Genomic DNA, 20,593 nt, shown 5'->3' on the forward strand with positions numbered 1-20,593 from the left:
ACAGAGTAACAAACCCTGCAGCAGCACCATGGAAAACTTTGGTCTGAAGGAGAAAGTGCTAAGAGAATCATTCCCTTTGGGATAGGACCCACCTCACTTCAGATACTGCAGGCACACGGGTTGCATGCTAGTTGTGTTGGTGTCTTCCTCTAGTCAGTAGAGAGAAACGGGTACCACTGCTGACAACCCTTACAATATAAATATCCATTTAGAATGCCTGGTGGTGAGATGACTCCAGGTGATTTCTCTCCCCTACTAATTTTCACAAGAGATCTTGTCATCTTCTGGAGAATATTTTCTCCAGCATGCCTCTCCAAGGTTGGCCATTTAAGTGTGCGAGAGTTCTGCAGCCCCAGGCAATGATTTTTTTTCCCTTCAAAACAGCTTCACTTTCCTCTCCCACTTTCCCTCTTTCCTCCCAGTGTTTAGGTCCTTTTTGCTAGCAGGATGACATTTTTTTCCCCTGTTGCTAGGTTGGTAGCCTAGTTTCCCAAGAAAAGGAAGCTTATGAGATCACACTGTCTGTGCAAGTGCCAGTCAGTCCCTCCTAAATAATTTTTTGAGCCTGTGAGCTGGGTTTGATCAAACTTGACAGGTGATGGAAGTTTCAAAGGTTTGAGCTGCCTACAAGTGCTGTGGAAGTAGGCGGGCAGAGGAGAAAAACCCTGTGAGTGCATTCACTGCAGAAACACAACTGTATTACTAGACACCAGAGAGTCCACACAGGAAACAGTTATTACCACTGAACACCATGGGAGATACAATTTCACAGATTCAGTAGTTCACAAGACAACTTGGCTAATACAGGCATGAGCAAAATGTTCTCCCCTTCTTCTAGAGCACAAGGCTTCCCGTTACAGAGCAGCGGGGGGGAAGCTCAGAAATGACAGGTCGGCAGAGTGAAATTTAGAGCTAATTGCTGCTCCTTCTTATGCCAGTACTCATGTGGCACTCTGGTCCACTTCCCTGTGGCTCCAGTACCCCCCTTTGCGTGATCTAGTTCACACAGAGGACAAGATTGGAAACTTTAGACCACAGATTAACACGAGTGAAACAAGTCCTAAATTGCCATGAGCTGGCATGGCTCCGCTGTAGTCAGTGAAGCTGCCTTATAATGGGCCATCATTTCTAAGCGCAGCTCCATGACTAAGCATCTGGCTCAGGTTTTTTTGCATTTGTCTATATTACAGTTGCTAATGGCAATTTGTTTAACATGAGCATGAGTCGGAGCATAAGCTAAAGACCAGCAAGAGCTGTGCCTGGTGCGTAGGCTGGCTCTAGCTTATTCCTGCTGTGGCTTTTCCTAGAAGTCAGCCACCTCAGGACTGCCTGACTAGTGAGCCTGAACAAACTCCTCACAGTTCCTTGTTAACACTAGCAATGGAGAAAACCAAGCTATTCACACAGGTGGGATTCAAAGAGAAGCTGAAATCACTCAGCTTATGGAAAAAAAAAACCAAACTAACCACAGCTGACATTAAAATGGAGACTGGGGAGTCGTGCAACTTTGTATGTTCAGTGAAATATTGATGTTTTCTTTTTCTCCTAAGCCTTCTAAGTATTGATGTGCCAGATCTCTGGTTTAGATGGAGAGCACACAAACCACCAACACCTAAAGCAAAGGGAGGGAAGGGAATGAAATGAACCTTTGATGCACAGCAAAACAGGGAGCTAGCCATCAGTGAGTGACGTGACTGAAGATGGACCAGGATCTCTGCAAGAAGGACAAGTATTGCAACTTGTCGTTGACAGCCTAGGCAGGGGCACAGGCTGAAATTCACAGCCCAAAATGCCTGCAGCACAGCATCTGCATTGGGTAGGTATGCTACAACATTATTTAAAATGAGGCTTCTTCGGAGAGAGACGTGAACCACAACTCTTGTGCACCCAGGGCTGAATGTTTTCTGTTACACAGCAGATCTATGAGGACACAGGGAAGCATCCTTTACCTATTATTTGTTGTTGTCATTTCAATCCAGACGTTTTTCTTCCGATGAAAGCTAAAAGATAAAATAAGATCATTCTAATTAATAATGCCTACCTTCTCATGCAGCATTTTTCACCCACCAAAGTTCTCAAAGTGCTACTCCCATTTAATAGACAGTAGAAGTACGGGTGAAGGAGATCAAATGAAATGTCTTGGCAATAGAACAAAACCAAGCCTTGCATCACAGGTCTAGTAAAAGGGATAAGGGCGCTTATTAAGCCTCAATGAAAAGCAAAGCTTAGGACAATTCTCTGACATATTGGATTCTTAAATGAGGCGTTGCGAAACTAATGAGACCAATGTTCCATGCTAACAAGATATGTTCTGGATTTTTCATCTGACAACATAATTTAGGAATTTCTTGGAATATGGAAAATGAAATGGGGCGGTGGCTTTACAGTAATCATTCCTTTGCAAAAGCAGCTTGTGCCAGAGGACTGGAACACTGGAAGTGCCCCAGAGGAGCACAGGAATGGATAAGACTTCTTTTACTACCCAGTCAAAACAAAATGCATTAAAAGGAGCATAAATACCTAACTATCAATTTACTGCAAAACTTCTTGTCCTTAAGATACTATTAGAAGCTCTGACAAAGAGAGATGCTATACTAGACACATGATTTGACTCTTGAAGAGGTGCACTTGGCAGCATTAGATCACGCACCTAGCTGCTCCTGAAGTAAACTTACTGATAGGGTCTGTAGCAAAACAGGTGGTTTAAGGAGGGATAAATCTGATTAAAGCAATTCCTATTGATATAGTGAAGATTTTTTTCTTGTTTTCTTCATTTCTTCCTTCTATTTTTTTTTTTCCCACTTTGGTTGGCTGGGTTTTGTGGTTTTTTTGTTCCCTGCCTTAGGGAGCATCAGTTTGAATAAGCAGTAGTTTCCAAAGTGTTATAAAAATCGGTGGCATTAAAGGTTGTACTGCCCATCCACTCGAGTCTGCTGCTTCACAGCTAAAAAAGGTGCCCTGCAGATTTGATCTTTGATGCATGAGAGATTTAGTGAGTTTTTCCACAGTCCTTAATAAACCGAAAACATAGGCAAGAAGGCTGAAGGCCCAAAGGACGATGCACACACAAGCACTTGATATTTTGGTGGCATGAACCTGGAGTTCGTATTTAGATAGCATCCCTGTCAGAGGCAAAACTGGGCATTCAAAATCCTTACCTAGGCAGAAGGCATATTGACTTCAGGGGATACTTTTTCCCAGAGAAGGGCTGTGTAAAGAAGGTCAAGACTAGTTGTTTGTCCCCTGCAGCAATGCTGTTTCTCTTGCTGAGGAGACTTCCAGCACCTGTGGGCATGGATTTCTGCTGGTGAATACCAGCACTCTGGTGAACTGACGGTCAGTCTCACCTTGGCCTTCAGCAGGCTGTTTCCATCTTTCCTTCATATCAGCTTGGGAAATAAATAAACAAGCAAAATAAAATAAACAATAAAAATGAAAAAGCAGAGGCCACAGGTTGGGCTTCTGATCGTTCAAATCATTTAAACCTATTTCTGCAGTACCTCCTGAAAGGCAAAGCCTGTGCCAGCACAGTCTGCCATTAGCAAATCCTTAGCTCAAGGATGGGGCTTTGTGGAAGATCTTCTAACACAGACCCACTGTGGGGATTTGAGGAGAAAGGAACAGCCAATAACTCACCAGTGACAGTGCTGTGTTTCTCTCCCACACCATCTCCAGCTTTTCTTCTCACTGGTGGAACTGGGCAGCAGAAGGTCCTTAGCCCAAAGCAAATGAAAGTCCCTTGCCGTACCACCACTACAGTGGGCCTTGGGTTGAAACTGTCCCTCAGGAGAGACAGCAGCCAGCTGGAAGGAGATTTGCCAACAGCACCATTGATCATCAGCTGCCTATAGCCTAAAGCAACTCTTTCAGACAGCTAAAATTGCATCTGATTTTGTAACAGACTCCTCTGCAGTCCCCATCACTTTGCCCACCCCACCCCCACGCAAAAAAAAAAAAAAAATCCAAGCCCACTCTTTTGCCCTATGAAGTGGCAAAATGTGAAGAATGAAGCAGCTCTGAAAACTAACCTGATTTGCCACCTCCTCCCACGAGTCCTCCTAGCCACCTCCTGCACTGGCCGCGCTTTGCAGCAGCCTGTAAGCAGGATCTACAACTAAGGTGAAAGAAAGAGAAAAGCTGGAGGAGGAAAAGAAAAGGTAGAGAAGCCGCATACCTAAAAAGCCAGGGCTATTCCTGCTGCTCACCCTGGAGGCACAACCTCTACATCAGGCGAGAGTAACAGAGGGTAAATCCATCTCTCTGGATTTAACAAGCTCACTTTCCTTTAATTAGGGCCCCCAGGCACTGCTGTAGTGCACCTAATGGCACTAATTATTAATGAATCAGCCCTGATGAGTAGGAAGGCTGAACTGGCCTCTGTCTTCTTGGGTTGTCAGCCCTTCACAGAGCCTACTGGATTTCACTGGGTGGGAAAGCAACTGCACAGATTTAAACAGGACCCTGGAAAGAAAGAGGGCTGAGAGAGTCACTGCTATGTTTGTCCCTAGTCTGTGCAAACCAGCCAGGGACCTACAGCATCTCACTGCTGCTTCTTGTGAGGCGTAGACATAGCCACTGGGAAGTCCTGCAAGAAATGGGTACTGCACCTTAATTTTATATCATCCCTCCCTGCTCCCTGTGTAAGGACCAACCTATTTGCCCTCACTACCACTCAGACAGCTTTTCCTCAGTTTTCTGTGTCCTGGCTCAAGCTTTTGATCCCAGCACAGGCCTGTTCCATCTCCCTGTTACAGCCTTTGAACAGGAGCAGATGGGAAAGGGACCTTTTTTTTTTTTTTTTTTTTTCCCTTTAAAGCGAAAAAATCGACCGCCACCACCCCAGCCCAGTGCTGGCGTAGCCTGACCGCGCCGGAGAGCAGTCCAAAACGGGGAGCAAGGCGCAGCCCTCCCTCCAAGGCTCGGCCGGGCTGCTAAAAGGTGGAGTCTGGCAGAGAGCAGCCGATTGCCAAGGAGGGGTTCACCCAGCGCCGGGTGGGGGGGCAGGAAGGAGTCGACTCTCTGCAGCCCCCCGGGGACCGCGGGGCCGCGGTTGCTCAGTCGGAGCTGGGGACGGGAATTAGGGCAGGCAAAGCCGCAGCGGCTGCAGCCCTCCCCGATTATCCAGCCAGCTAGAAAGGCACTGGCTTGTCTTTTGTTTCAGCTGTGGGGTTTTTCCCTGTTGATTTGTGTTTATGCTTTTTTTTTTTCGTGTGTGTGTGTGTTTATTTTTGTTTAAGTAGGTGATAATTTTACTGTGGTTACTGGCAACGTTTAAATGCTTTTCTGTTGCATTTTTTGCCCCTCCCTAGTTCACCAGCTCACGTTCGCCCAGGAGTAAAGGGGTGTTCAGAGGCTTGAACGTCTCCTGCTTTTGTCGCTGGCTGGGGCAGTGGGACCAGCCCGGTAAGGGCCAGCCCAGCCTCCCTCCGCAGCCCTCTCCGGCCAGCCCCACGTAGAGGAGCAAGGCGACAGGGGGCAAGCCGAGTACGCTCGGGCCCTTTCTGGGACTTGGGGGAAGAGCTCATGATTCCTTGGCCACAAAACAAGGCAATACAGAGCAATCATCCCTGGGTTTAAAAAAAAAAAAAAAAAAAAAAAATAGACCGTTGCACTCTGGCTTCAGAAATAACCCGTGGAAGGGGCAGAGGGGGGAACAACCAATGCCTTGCGCAGTGAGGGACTCTTCTAGACTGAACAGCGAGAAGCAGAGGGGAGAAGCTTGTTAGTTGCTCGCGTTCCCCGAAAAAAAAAACTCGCTTGCCGGTGGGACCGGGGCTTGCTGCCACCCCTGCCGCCTGTGCGGGAAATCCCGGCGGTGCAACGCAGGGGTTTGAGCAGCAAATGCCGCCTTGCGGCCCGGCCCGCCCAGCGTTCCCGGTGGCCGGCCTGAGCCCCGGGGATGGGCACCCGGCAATTAGGAGCCTGAAAGGGGAGACTCGCCGGGAGGTGTTGGGGGTGCGGCGGGAGAGAAGGGGCCCCGGCACGGCCACCGGCACCACCGGACCCCCTCCTGACCCGCTCGGCTGTTTTTCTCCGGTTTGCCACCATGCGTCTCAGCGGAGGGCTAATTGGGGGATGTGCTAATTGCGGAGAGATGATCCGTTAGCAATTCACCCTCACGCGAGGGTAACTCGAGTCCACTAACGAGCTGGAAATCGCCCCCTTATTACGGAGTTTCCACTTTCTTCCGAGGGGTGAGGAAAAGCTGGGGGGTCCCCTCCCACCGTCCTCCGACGGACGGACCCCGTCCAGCAGCCGGGAAGGTGGGGGCCGCGGCGGGCGCCATGCCGGGGGGTGCCGGGCCTGGGCAGCTCCGGGGCAAAGAGGGCTGCCTGCCGCCGGCGAAGGGTCCCTAGGCCCGGCCGGCGGAGACGGCAGGCTGCGGAGCCCCCCGCACCCCAGCAAGGGCTCCCTCGCCCCTCTCTCCTCGGCAGCTGGCATTTCGTGCTATAGGAAATCGTAACAGCAGCGCCTGACCTCATGAATATAGAGATGTACACAGAAAAATCAATTTAGGTCTAGTTCCTCCGTGGGGAGGGAAAATAACCCAAACCATTTGCTCTGCTCTCCAGGGTTTTCTTTTTTCTTTGGTGGTGGTGGGGATTGTGTCTAGAGGGAGGGCAAAGGAAAACGAAATGCAAGCAGACCTGTGTCTGCCGAAGCGAGGCTGAGCTCTGCATTGCCACCCCCCCCCCCCCCCCCCTTCCCAACACAGGCATAATGTATTTTATCATTAAAAAATCAACATTGCTTCCAGTGGTAAAGGCGTCTGGCTCCAGTTCCTGAGCACATTCGTTGCTGGGATTCAATCCGTTTGGGAAATGCAGATTGGCTTGCGACCCACTGTTTGATTTATGAACTGTTACATTTGCTATTGCTTACACATTACATTGCGGACCTTGGGAGGGAAGGGGAGCAGGGCGAGGGGGTGAAGGAGAGCGAGACCCTGCCACCCTACACATTGGCAAAGGAGACCTATTGCGCAGGCAGCGGCTCCCCACCGAAATAAATCAACTCAAACAAATTCGCGGCCCCTACCTCCCCATCACCCACTCACCCACCCACCCCCGGTCGCCAGCTGGGCTCTCGCCTTAAAAGCAAAAAGGACGTGTTTACTCTTTGATGTGCATTTCTTTATAAAGGCATCAGGCGCCTATAAATAGCCGAGGTTAGAGCAGCTTCTGCTGCGAAATCAATACCCCGTCCCCCCCTTCCCCTTGCTCCTTCGGCTGAGCTGCCTTATTAATTATGAAAGGGCTCCTCTGCGCCCCGGCTCCGGCTCCGCAGCCTCCTCCTTAATGGTGGTTGCTGCCCTCCCTCCCTCCCTTTCTCCACCGGGGCTCCTCCGCGCCGCTCCGCGCCCCGCGGTAGCCCCCGCGGGACCGCCGCGCCGCCCGCCCCCCGCCACTGCGCGGGGTTCCCTGCGCCGGCTCCGGGCAGCTGGGAAGCGGGGGTGTTGCGTTTTGGGGTTTCGGGAGGAGGAGGAGGAGGGGGGTGGGAGGATTTATAGCATAATTTTAAGAAAGAAATGAAGGGGAAAAGAAAAAAAAAAAAAAAAAAAAAAAAAGGAAGGCTCCGACTAACCAGTTCAGCCGCTCTGTCCTTGTTTGAACTGAAATTGCCACGTTCATCAATGGATCGGTTCGGGATTTCGCCTTCCTCAAGCTTAAAAGCCCTGTATTTTCCAGTATACTCTAGACATATTTTATAAAAAGGACGACACCCTCATTTCAAACAATATTTTTTATTTTATACTTCTGTCTATACTTTGTAGCAAATCTTTTTTTGTTATTTTTTTGCTGAATTGACTTTATAATAAACTTTTGTTTAAATTACATTTTTCTTCTCTTTTAAAATCAAGGCTCTTTTTTTTTTCAAAATCATTTTGCTGTTGTGGTTTTTTTTTTTCTTTAGGTTTACATTTAAGCCCCCTTTTTGTGATCCCTACGGTTGGATATTCAGGTATTTTACTCGTATGTGTAACATCTAAAACAAAGAGGAGGAAAAAATTAAAGGCAGTGAATTCGGAAAGATGCCTTCGAACAGCAAGTAAAGGTAAACTCTCAGAGATCTGTTAGCAGCATTCCTTCACTCCTCCGAGCATTTAGACACGTCTTTCTATTGTTTCTTCCTTCCATTCTTGCTTCCTCCTTTCCTCCCTACACTGTTCGTTTCCCTCTCTCCCTCGCTCGCTCGCTCTTTTTCCCTCGAGGAAAAATGATCTTTTTTATTTTTTAATTTTATTTTTTTTTTTTTTGCAGTGGAATGACCAAAAAACAAGCGACTGTGGAGGAAAGATGAGAGATTGTGAATTATTCACCATATGCTTCACACGTGGACATCTACCTTGGATTCATCGCCAGTGCCTTTTTTTGTCTGCGTTTTTGTTCTCGCCTCGCCCACTGCCACATTTTTAGGGGAGCCCGTGGCCCGCCGGGAGGTACCCGGCCGATTACAACCTTAGCGTTAGGTGGCCCGGAGCCGTTCCTGAGATTGCTTTTGCACAACGAGGGCTCGAGTTTGTATTTTTTTTTTTTTTTTCTATTTTTGATTCGAAGCGATAGTAAAGCTGAGGTCCGATTTGGGCTGCGCGCCGCTGCCTGTTTGGTAACATTTGGCAAATAAAACACAAAAAATAAAGGGAGAACGCTTCCACAGTCCTACATGGGTGTTTCACCATCAGCAGCCACCACCACCACCACCATCATCATCAACCACAGAAAAGCACAACGTCCCCAAAGCAACGGATGGACACTTCCTCTAGAGATCCAGCACATGGAGGGGGGGTGGGTGTGAGTGTGCTCGCCCCCCTAGAAAGGCAGCCAGGTCACTAGGGCGGCCCACAGAGCCGCCAGGAGCAGGGGCAAAGCCGGCGGGAGGAGGGACGGGGCCGCGCCGCTGCCGCCTCCGCACAGTTCAAATAAGCTGCCTTGGAAATCGAGGTTTTTGGATTCCCGTCTCAATTTCTCCCAGAGATCTGTCGCTCCTTCCTGGCAATCGGTGAGCGCTGTGAGGGTGCAGACGTGGAAATCATCCCAGTACCTGCAGGAGGGGAGAGCAGCCGGCATCAAAACAGGCACGCACCCACCTTCCCGGGGGAGGGGGGGGGTGTGACACGACACACACAGTGCCCCCTCGGGCCCCCCGACCCCCCGACGGCGGAGCTGAGCGGGGACATGCCTAAAAGGGGGGTTGGCGCCCGGCAGGGAGGAGCCGCCGCCTCCCCCGCCCTAAAACCCGGGCCCAGCCCTCCCTCACCCCCCCACCCGAGACACCGGTTTCTGGGAGGGATCCTCGGCCCCTCGCCTTCCCCCGGCTGCCCCACAGCCCGCCCCGGGCTCACGCTTCGCGCTGGGCACCGGCTCCCCGGCCAGCTCCCGGGGGGGCTGCGGCTGGCGGTGGCTTCGGGGGTCCCCCTTTCCCAGCCCCGCCTTCGGCACCGGCCCGGGCTGGGCGGGATGGTGCAAAAATTGCTTTGCTGGGTCTCTGCCGGAGGGGGTCTTTGCCTGATGGGGGGAGAGGGGGTGAACCCCGCGGCTGGCAGACACCAGCCTAGGAGCCCACGGTCTCGTCCCGGGAGTTTTCCGTCACCGGTGGGAGCGGGCAGGTGGGGGTGGGAAAGGCATCGCTTTCCGCGGGCGGGAGGCGGTATCCTGGAGGGTCCCCGTGAGGCGTTAGAAACCCTCGGGAGGGATCCCCCGGCGCGGGAGGGGACTCTGACTGCAGGGGCAGGAAAGGAGGAGGAGGAGGAGGAGAAGAAGGAGGAAGGAGCATCCTCCTCGGCGGCCGGCACCTGCCCGCGGCGTGGGGAGCGGCGGGAGGGACTCCTCATCCATGGCCAGGGGGCTGTAGGCAGCGAAGGGTTTCTCCTTCCCCGGGCAAATTCCCAGCTGTTCCCGCAGGATTTTCCTTTTACTTTCATTCCCTTCTTCGCGGGGCCTGGCCCGGGGTTTGCCGCCGGGGCAGGACCCGTCCCACTGCCCCACCTGGGGGGGACGGGAGGACCTTCCCTCTCCGCGTCTGGGTTATGGAAAAGCACCCCGAATCTGCCCTCTGCTTCCTGTTTCCCCCTTGCCTCATGGCAGGCGCCTGCAAATTTGGATCTTGATTTTCTTCTTCTTCCTTTTTTTCTTTTTAAAGTAGTCCTACAGACTCTAATTTATGAGCACTCTAAGCTGGTTGTAGACTCCCAATGTTTGCTACATTTGTAATAAATAATGAGATACTGAGAAGCCAGAGTCTGAGAGTGTGCCTCTCCTGCAGTATTTCTGCTGTAATTGCATCTCCCAAAGGAAAATTAAATCTTTCCCCATCTTCTTTCAATACACATCCCGGCACAGGGTGAAGGCAAACGGGTGGTGGGCGGTGGTCGGGAAAAGGGATTTGCTTGGAAAAGAGGTACTTTTTACAGGTCGGGACCACTTCTGGTCCGGCACTCCAGGGCCAAAGGACTTCATATTGGGACGCTGCTGCCCCTGGGTATTTATTCCTCATGCAGGACACAAGGTAAACCGCAACCCAGCACTTAACAGTGAGGTGCCAGCCTTGGTAGGTGCTTGGCTTAGAAATCTCTAGGCAGGAAGAGGAGAAAGGACGGTTAAAGACTTTTTCTTTTTCTTTTTCTTTTTCTTTTTCTTTTTCTTTTTCTTTTTCTTTTTCTTTTTCTTTTTCTTTTTCTTTTTCTTTTTCTTTTTCTTTTTCTTTTTCTTTTTCTTTTTCTTTTTCTTTTTCTCCTTTCCTTTCCTTTCCTTTCCTTTCCTTTCCTTTCCTTTCCTTTCCTTTCCTTTCCTTTCCTTTCCTTTCCTTTCCTTTCCTTTCCTTTCCTTTCCTTTCCTTTCCTTTCCTTTCCTTTCCTTTCCTTTCCTTTCCTTTCCTTTCCTTTCCTTTCCTTTCCCACCTTCCCATTTCATGTCCTTCGTTTTCTGATTTTCGCGGAGCAAAATGAGAAAAAAACTATCCCAAACATATTTATGTCTAAGGACCTTAACTCATTTCTAAATATGATTTTCCTTTTTTGTTTTGTTTTGGTTTTTTTTTCGGCGGGAGGAGTTTGTGCTGGAAACGGGGAGATGGGAGAATACCCTGTGCAGCCGGATTTCTTTTTTTTTTTTTTTTTTTTTTTCCCCCTCCCTTCCAAACGTTATCGAAAATGTCCGTTTCTGCCTCCCTGCTCGGGACGGGAGACCCCGAGACGGGGCGGGCGAGGCCGGAGCTGGCGGCTTCCCGGCCACCCGCAGCCGCCTCAGGTTTCCCTCCCCTGGTAAGATCAGCTGCCCTGATCTCTGGGGAAAAAATACCCCAAATTTAGGGCTCCTCCAGCTGTCCCAGTTCCTCCACCTTCGGAGAGATATTGGGAAGGAGGGGAGCAGGAGCCGATTTTGGAAGCCGAGCTATTTTTCTCCCTTTATTATTTTTTGTTGTTATTTCCTTTTTATCATTATTATTTTTTCCCCCTTCCTGGTTGCCCCTTCCTTCTCCCCTCTGTGCCAGGAGAGGGGCGAAACTGGGGGGAAATGGGCTGCCCCCGGGGTCAGGGGGCCCGGGCGGCGCAGGGGGGTGGCGGGAGTAGGGGTAATTGCCCCCTCTGCCGCGGGGCGATTCATATTGTGGTCGGGCTCTTTCCTTTTTAATTACATTCTGTTTTCTGAGGATTTGCCTCCCCAGCGACGGCTGTCCCCGGGCGGGGTGAGCTGTCTCCCCCCGGCCTGCCTCTGCCTTGAGGGCCCGGGGGGGACCCCGAAGCCTGCCGGTGAGCGGCGGTCCCAAAAGCAGCAACAAGGAAAGGGATAACCACCCCCCTGCATCTAATGACAGCATCCCAGTGCAAAGCAGGAGAAGGGAAAGAATACGAGCGAGGAGCTAAGGAGGGGAGGGGGGGAGGGGGGGGGGGGAAGAAAAGAGAGAGAGAGAAAAAACCCTAACCACCCAGATTCACGGAGGGAAAAACTAAAGAAGACATTGTAAAATCTCCCTCCAGACTTCACTGCTACCCCAGCCCGGCCTGTCCCCGCTTGGAGGGACCTCGGCGCGGAGCATCCGATCCCGGAGCACCAAACCCCGCGTTAGATCCGCGTCGTCCCTTCCCACCGCCACCAGCCAGCCTCGCCCCCCTTGCCCAACCCCGGGTGACACCCCCCTTAGTCCCGTTCTCCCCCCCGCGGCCCCGAAGGAGAGAGGAAAGACCTACGCGCAGATCGTTTGGAGATTTCTCTTGTCGTCCAGGTCCTGCGGGTAGTTGGCCATGTTATCGCCCAGCCGCAGCAAACAGTCCGAGAAGCCCCTAAAGACCGCATCGCACCGCCCCGCCGCTCTCACCGCCTGCACCAGGTACGCTGGGGGGGCAGGGGCACAGGTCAGCTTTGAGGGTCCCGCCCGCCCCGGCCCCCCGCTCCACCGCCCCCCCCTCCCCTCCCCCCCCATCCTCGCTAAAGGTACGCCCCGCCGGGCAGCGGCGATCTGGGGGGCGGGCCAGGGACGCCACCGGGCACCTGGGGACATGAGTCAGGTGCTTTTCGCCCTTTGCCTTTTTTAGCGCAGGGGGTTTCGGTGCCCGCGGATTAACCGCGTTGATTTCAGTCTTTTTTTTTTTTTTTTTAATTTCTTTTTTTTTTGAGGGGCGAGGAGGAGGGGAGGGGAGGTGAAGATGCGCTGCTGCTTCTCCCCGGACTCGCTCCTTTGTTAGAAAATTCCGCCCCGAAGCAGCAGGCGCGTTTCTCCGTACAAACACCGGCGCACACGCAGGCACGCATACGGCTCCTTCTTGCCCAGGTGCCCTGGCAAATATCGTGCGAGACGCAGCGGGAAAAAAAATAAAAATAATAATAATAATAACCAAAAAAACACTAGCAAAAGCTGCGCTAAAGACACGGCGAGAAGCGGCCCGAAAGCCGCGCAGGCAGCGGCGGGGGGCGGCTGCCGGGTCTCGGGGCGGCGGGGCGGGCAGGGGCAGGGATGCCTCCCGCTCCCGCACACCCGGGCACCCCCGGGACGGTGCCGGTAACCGACACTCGGCCAAATACACCGGTAACAAACACAACAGCAACCGCCTCCAACGGGGAAAGAAAATGAATTACGGCCTGCGGGAGACGCGCCCCCCCGCCTCTCCCCAGGACGGTGTCCCTGCGTCCCGTCCCGTCCCGTCCGTCCGCGGGGCCTGGCCCGGCAGCCGCGGACACGCGAGGGGGGTGGGGAGGGGGTGTTGGGGTGGGGGTCCCCTCCCGATCCGTGCCGCCAGGGTGTGTGTGTGTGTGTTTCCTTGCCGGGCCCCGGTTACAAGCTAAATGGCTGACTCCGAAAAGAGACTGTTTCGACCCAGATCTCCCTCTCGCCGTTTTTTGATTCATCGCTGACACGACTTGGTGGCCACTCCCCTCCGCGCGCACACACACACACACACACACACCCCGGCACCAGCCGCCACATCAAACCCCCAGCAGGTTACAGACATTGGCCACGGCAGGAAAAAAATCCAGGCAAACACACAGCGGAAAACCGGGGGCCGTCCCCAGGGTGAAGCCGTGCCCTGTAAAACCCGCTCCGGCCCACGCCGGCAGCTGCACCGGGAAGGGGAGGGGAAGTTGCCACGAATTTCTCGGAAAACGTGACGGGGCTGCGCTGAAAATATGGGGTCCGGAGCGGAGCCCTGCCCCGGGCCGGAGTGTTGGGGGGGGTCGGGTGTGGGAGCAGCGGGGCGCAGAGCATCCCTCCCCTCCCAGGGGCGGCCTGGCCCACGGTGCCCGCCGCACAGGATGCCCCTGGCCCAAAGCCGCCCCAAACCCCACCAATAATAATAAAAAAACCCCAAACAAAACCAAACCAAAAGCAGACAGACGAGGGTCCTGCCCGGTTAAACGACAGTGGGATTCCTCTTGAACTAGGTCGCTTGTGCTTTGCCGTGGCCCCGACCTTTCCCCCCCCCTCCCCTTTCAAAGACAAGAGTGTGCAGCAATTTGCAATGCAGCAGGACCGCAGTAGCCATCCGTACCGGATCGTGCTCCCCCGCGCCCCGAAACCACCCGCTCCCCGTCCTCTCAGTCCGCCTGCCCTTTAGCTGCGCCTGGTCCACCCCTCCTGTCCCTGGGCGCCCTCCCCCGAGACTCGGTCCCCTCGCACCCCCCCCTCACCCCGGTCACCTCCCAAAATGTCAGGGATTTCGGACAGCTCCAATCCCCTCTGCTCAAATAAATAGATAAATAAATAAATTTTTCCTTTTTTTTTTTTTTTTTTTTTTTTTAAGCCCCGGTCCATAGACATTTTTGGGAAGGAGCCGAACATCCATTTCACACGAGCCGTTCCCGGGGACGGGGCAAAGGCAAATGGCCCTTCGCAAACCCCACACCGGCAACCAGAAACTAATTTCGGGGGGTTTGGTGGTGGGGGGAAGGTTACCCGAAATACCGAAGGAGGAGCAGAGAGGAGAAAAGCCCTCCACGAGCTTCAAAGCCGTCCTCTCCCAGGGCACCGCAAAGCGACCGCACTGCCACCATCTCCGCGGTGTGCAGCAATATTTGGGGGTAACTTTCCGAATTGACTGCTCATGGTCACGCCAGCCCGGGGACAGCGATTCCCAGCGGATCTAGCTACCTTTGGAAATTTCACAGTCAGTAAAATCCTCCTCCCTCGGCTGAATCAAATAAACACAAATGAGAGAAAATCCTCCACCTCCAAACGAACGAGCAAACAAAAAATGCAAGGGCTGAAATTAAAGGATAACATCCAAATAATGCCTTCCCCCTTCTTTCTCTGACAGTACAGAAAATGGCCTTCTGAAGAGTTCAGCCTCATTTAAAATGGAATGGTAATACGAATGGAGGGGTTTGCATCGTATATCCACATTTTCCAGAGGTCAACATTTCATCGCAATATTTTTTTTTTTTCTCGATGAGGAAATGTTCAAGGCATTTTGCCTCCTTCTTTCCTCCCTTTCTTGTTCTCCCTCCTCTTTTTTTTTTTTTGTTTTCTTTTTTTTTTTTTTTCCTCTTCTTTCTTTTGGTACCCACAAAATGCTGCAGAGATTGTCTGGAGAGGAGGGTGACCGAGCAAAAGGATCTCTAAATAGCAACGCCGAGCATTTTTTTTTATTGTAGCAGAATTCCTTTGCAGGCAAATATTTTCAAAGGTCTCTTCACACCTGGCAATCTGTTTTAATCGCGTTTTAAACACTTTTTAATCGCCCTTTCCTTGAAGCCCTGTTTTGGCTCATGTTCGAGAATATACATATTCAATATATAATATTTAAAATTTGCCTGTACAGGACCAAAGTGGTCAATAACTTGGAGACTGTTTAACGTCTGTAACTCAAAAAATTTTCAGCGAAGAAATGTTGAATAAAATGAACCTGAGAGCAAATCAACAAAAAGAACGAGCGAAAACCCCAAGATATTGAACAAAACCAGCCACGAGCACACAAAAACACATACCGGCTTGGAGGGAAACCTGTTCTATTTTAAGTAACCTAGCATACACAGAAATTTTTTGGACCCGCTCGTTTTTTGACAGCGGTTCTCGGAGCACAAAATTAACGATCGGGCGGTGGGACTTCGCGATTTTAAAATAATTTTCATTTGTTTAATGCCCACTTTCGGGTGGATTATTTTTTTAAGTCAGGTTTTGTTTGGTTTTAGGCTGCTCTGCAAATGGGAAAGCCTCCAAGCTCCCAAAGGGAGCCTTTCGGTTGTCCCCCTGATTTTCTGCAAAAAAAACTTTCCAGCTAGATCTCTCGCAAGTCATTTTTGGCCGGTCCTTATTTCTCTGTCCCTCGGGGAGGGGGTGAAATTCTTGGCACTGGACTCCCCAAATTGTCGGTGGAAAGGAATGCAGGGGATATCCGAAAAGCAGGTACAAATGCAGCCGTTCGTGGGGACGGAGAGAACAGGAGGGGTAAAAAGGAGGAAGAATAAAAGGGGGGGAAAAAAGAGGAAGTATGAATGAGCATGCACTGATTTAGGAAAACGAACAACAAAAGTGATTTAAGAGGAATAAGAAATCGACTCCCTTTCCTGCGGACCCCCCTGCCGTGGGAGCGTGAAGAACCGCGAATCCGCCGCCGGGAAGGAGGCAGAGGGAGCGGGGAGCGGGGAGCGGGGGTCCCCCCGCCGCCCCAAACCGCGGCCGTCAGCGCAGGTTATTTCGACATTCCGCTTCTGCATGCATCAGCCGGGCTTTGGTGCACACAACTTGGTACCGAATCTGGCAGTCCACTTACCTATCTGTACAGCAAGGATCAGAGAAATATATCTGCCGTTCAACTTAAGTCCCATCCTACATTTAGTAAAACCATTTGCGGCTGCAGATCTTTAAATAGTTACTTTGGAGAACGTGGGGGAAAGCTGAAAAATAGGCATTGCCAACAAGTTCCGAGCAGCGGAGGACTTTGCAGACAAGAGGGGGGAGACAAGAGGAGAAGGAGAGAAAGAGGGAGGCAGAGGGAGCGGGCGCGGAGGACTAGCTGGGAATGGTTCGCTCCATTAGGAGGGGGCGGAGGAAGAACAGCCTCACGCCCACCGCCGGCCCTGACGCGGGGGGATGACACGGACCGGGGTTTTTTCCCCCCTTCTTCTTTTTTTTTTTTTTTTTTTTTTTTTTTTTTTTTTAAATGTGCACCTTGGAAGAGAAACGCCATTTATAGGCATCACAGGCTGGATTTATCCGCTCTCCCCGTGTCCCCCCGCCCCATTAATTGACGAGAAACTCCCCCCACCCCCCGCCCCGCGCTCCTCCTGCCCCGAGTGGCGGCGGGGGGCGGCAGCCGGGACCGTCCCCCCGGGGCGGGAGGGACGCGGGGGCGAGGGGGAACACGCACACACAGACGCACACGCACACGCGCGCACACACACACACACAGACACGCACACACGCGCGCGCGCACACACACACACACACACACACACACACGCAGACGGAGGAGCCGCCCCCCCGGGGGTGGGGATAGCACGGCAGAAACCCCCCCCGCCCCCGGGCCGCCCCGTCGGGGCTGGCCGGCCCGGCCCCCGCGCTGTGGAGCAGGGAGGAGGAAAGGGAGGTGCAGGGGTACCCCTCCCCCTGCCCGCCCCTCCCCCACCATGACGTCACCCCCAGGCTGAGGAGGGGAGGGGGGAACGGGGTTGTGGGGGGGAGCTGGTCTCTCCCGGCCCTACTGCCCGTGCTCGATGCTGGTGGCGGCAGCCCCAGTCCGGCTGTGGGACTGCAGAGGGTGGCGTGGGGAAAGGGCTGACGCGTGGGGTAGCCCTGGGGAGCCGCAGTGGGGCCGGCCTGCGGCCAGGGACCACCGCACCCCACCCTCTGGGGACAGGCTACAGGTGTGGCAGGGCTGGTGGAAGGGATGGTGCCAGCCGAGGCTACGCGGAGCTCTGCCAGGGACCGGGCTTGGTCTGGGGTGCTCCTGCAAGCCTGATGCCTCCCGGGACCCTCTTCGAGGCCATCTCCTCCAGCAGCGTGAGAAGAACTTAAAAGTGCCAGCATGGGCTTCTCCTGGTGCAGCCAAAACCCCATGCTACAGCCTTCCCATTGGGATCTTCCACGGCAAAGTTATTCCCCCCAGCCCAGCCCTGACCTTCACCAGCCACCTGTAGCACCTCCAGGAGCCAAAGGGGGACTGGTTGGAGTGACTTTTGCTCCTCCAGGTCCCAGGTGCACCCCTCTCTGCAATCCCACTGTGCTGGCAGTGCTGCAGGGTCCTGGACCAGCTGGACTACCAGTTGGTCCCTCTCTTTTACTAACCATCCATGACAATCCTCAGACCTCCATGATGGAGGGACAACAGCTGCCAGGCTGGGTCCCCATGATCCCCATGGGTTGCAAATCCCTGAAGCCCACCAGGCAAGGACAGGGATTGCACGGGGTTAAATGAAACAGTACAGTGAGGAAACTGGAGGGTAAGACGAAAAACTTCCTTGACATTTGCCTCTTTAGGTCTGCCTAATGTGTGCAGAGGCAGCCTGCACATGCATCCTCTTAAAGCCATCACAAAACACCAACCTCTGTTTCTTCAACTGGAAAGCGGGTATAATGTTGGGTAACTATGCTAACAATCACCCAGGGCCTGCAGATGAAAAGCACTGGCTTGTCTCCTCAGCACCTTCCCACTATTCCTTTTTGTTCCACCTTTTCTTCCTATTCATAGATCTCCACTATGGATGGTGAGCTGGATTAGAGGACAGAGCTGGCTGAAAACTAACCTGAGGAGTTTAAAAAAAAAAAAGGTTCATTTTCAGCCAGCTCCCAGAGCCAGCTCAGCATGTGGACACATGGTGGTGAAGGCAGTGCAAAGCACAGGCAGTGGGTGCCGCGTCCCCTGGCAGCTTGCCCTTCCATTCACTCAGCCATGAAGCTACAGCCGTGGGTAGAGTTGCCTTATACACACTCCTGAAGAAGGCATTGGAGGCAGCAAGGAGGCTCAGGCTAAGCTTCAGACTGTGCGCTGGGTTCTCTTTCAAAGGAATGAAAGGTTTGAGTTTAAGCTGGAGCTAAGGCAAAACACTTTTGCCCAGCTCTGCTACTGTAGTAATGGGTGCTTTTGTAATGCAGCAGAGACTGAAGAGGATATCAAAATGCGGAGCCCTGTCCCTTTCCCAGGAGGGAAAGGTTAGGTAGCCCCAAAGATCTTTTATGTCTCACAGTCAGTGCATTATCAGCATAAAAAGGGAAGAGGATGAAAGGAGTGTGGGTTGAGGTACATGGATATAAACATTGAACCTACCAGCTCCTGGCAGCTTGGCTACTTGTGGCTGTGTTTGCTCTTAAGAAGGACAAGGCACCCTTGCAGGAGCACCAGGTTGTGGAAACTGCAGCAAGAGGAATTTCTTATTTCACTCCTCTGCCCCACTGATAACTGTGTTGGTTTATTTATGCATTCTTATCTGCTATGGTTTTGTCTGTTCCTTTTTTTCTGAGGGCAGACAAGCTCTAGCTTCAGGTTGAAGTCTGGGCTGGCTCCAAGAAACTTGCATTGTACATGATTTTGACATTACACTATGTAAATCTGCTTTGGAATGAACTTCAGGGCAGTTTCCAATGCACAATCAAGAAGAGTTTAATATCTGGCTTTTGGTACGTCCATCACCACCAAAATGACTGGAGCCTCTGGCAATCTGGCCACAAATCTCATAAGAACAGGTATTTCGGGGGGATTTCTGGCCAAGCAACAACAACAAAAGATCGAACAGCTAGAGGCATCAATTACAGAGGCAAAAAGGGCCTGGCCAAATCCCTCTAAATGTTCTTGACTATTGGGGCAGTTCAGCTCTGTCTGAAATTCAAGCCTGGCTCCAGCCTTACCACCTTTCCTGCCCCAGGAAGGGGCCTGTCATGCTATAGATTCTGAACGAAAGCCAGCACTTTCAGCCCATCTCAAGTAGCAGCACTCTCAGCTCTGCTGGGACCTGGGGAGCAGGATGAAGTGGGGACAGTTGTTTATGAAGCTATCCTCTTTTTTTCTTTTTTTTTTTTTTTTCAACATGATATTAGAAGATGCTTGAATATCAACCCGTCTCTAAGAGCCATCCGTGTATGTTTTAGAAATGGCACTTCTGATGCTGCCTTGCTCAGTCCCTGTTAGGACAATTTGCTCATCAGCACGATTTTGCCCTTGTTTTTAAGAAAACAGGCTTCGTCCTCACGGCAGCCTCATGCTCCGCTTGGTTGGGTTGGCGGCAGTGTCATCCCGCGGGCGTGTGTGATCGCTGCCGTGGCGGAGGCAGATGGACAGAGCCCACGACTGCTGGACAGATATAGCTCTGCCGGAGAGAGCGGCAGTGAGTGCGGCGTGGGCTGCACCGTGTGCCGGAGCGGCTGGGTAAGTATTTGGGTGGGCAGGCCTGCGCTGTCGCTGCCGGGTGGAGAGCAGCGTGCTGGGCAGCTGATTTAAAGCGAGCTCAGCTCCATATAAATTATCTACCACAAGGGGACCCACCACGTTTAGTGGATGTGTTTCTCATTTAGCTTTCAGCTGACTGTCATGGCTGAACCTCAAAAGAGTCAGCAGGCTCAAGGTAGCAGAGAGAGCTGCTTTTCCTGGCAAAGCTGGCTGTATCTCTGCATTTCTTTCTCCCTTCATCCTTTTTTTTTTTTTTTTCTTTTTTTTTTAAATGCAAAATATCTCTTCAAACAGCTCACACCGTGAGCTCCTCAGTTCACGGTTGCAAGCTAGTAACAGGTTTAAAGACTGAATCCTTGGTGCTGAAAGTCAGAGCCTGATTTATTCTAAGTGCCGGCTTAGGTTGGAGGGGAGGGTCCAGTGATCACGGTGATATTTAAAAGTCCCTCCTATGGGTGTGTGAGAAACGTATTCGCTCTTAGCTCATCCTGCAGTAGCATCGTCTCTACCAGGAGGTGACTGTTTGCTTTTACTGTCCCTCACGATCAGCCTGAGATCTGGCTCTAGTGAAGCCGAGATGAAGCAGGAGCCAGTGACTTGTGTCTCCGTACCCTCCCGTCTCGCAGATTCCCTGGGCAGGGGGGACAGACTGACAGCTTTACAGTCCTGCAGAGGTGACTGTCCTTGCTTGTGCTGTGTCTCCCAGCCCTCAGCTGCTATTTTCCCTAGAGGAAGGTGGCCAGCCAGAAAAATACATGCAAATATGAGACCTAGCTGAAA

General features: G+C 52.2%; 1 protein-coding gene across 1 annotated transcript; it reads right to left on the reverse strand.

The window, feature by feature from the left end:
- Positions 1-7,728: 7,728 nt before the first annotated feature.
- NRN1 (neuritin 1) lies at positions 7,729-16,836 on the reverse strand. The gene is made up of 3 exons (XM_074827775.1): positions 16,205-16,836; positions 12,188-12,332; positions 7,729-9,042 (listed from the first exon to the last, which is right to left on the reverse strand). The coding sequence occupies exons 1-3, from the start codon at positions 16,257-16,259 to the stop codon at positions 8,811-8,813; spliced, it is 432 nt and encodes a 143-aa protein (XP_074683876.1). The 5' UTR covers positions 16,260-16,836; the 3' UTR covers positions 7,729-8,810.
- Positions 16,837-20,593: the final 3,757 nt, after the last annotated feature.

The sequence above is a fragment of the Strix aluco genome, chromosome 1, assembly GCF_031877795.1.
Source record: "Strix aluco isolate bStrAlu1 chromosome 1, bStrAlu1.hap1, whole genome shotgun sequence".
NCBI lineage: Eukaryota > Metazoa > Chordata > Aves > Strigiformes > Strigidae > Strix > Strix aluco.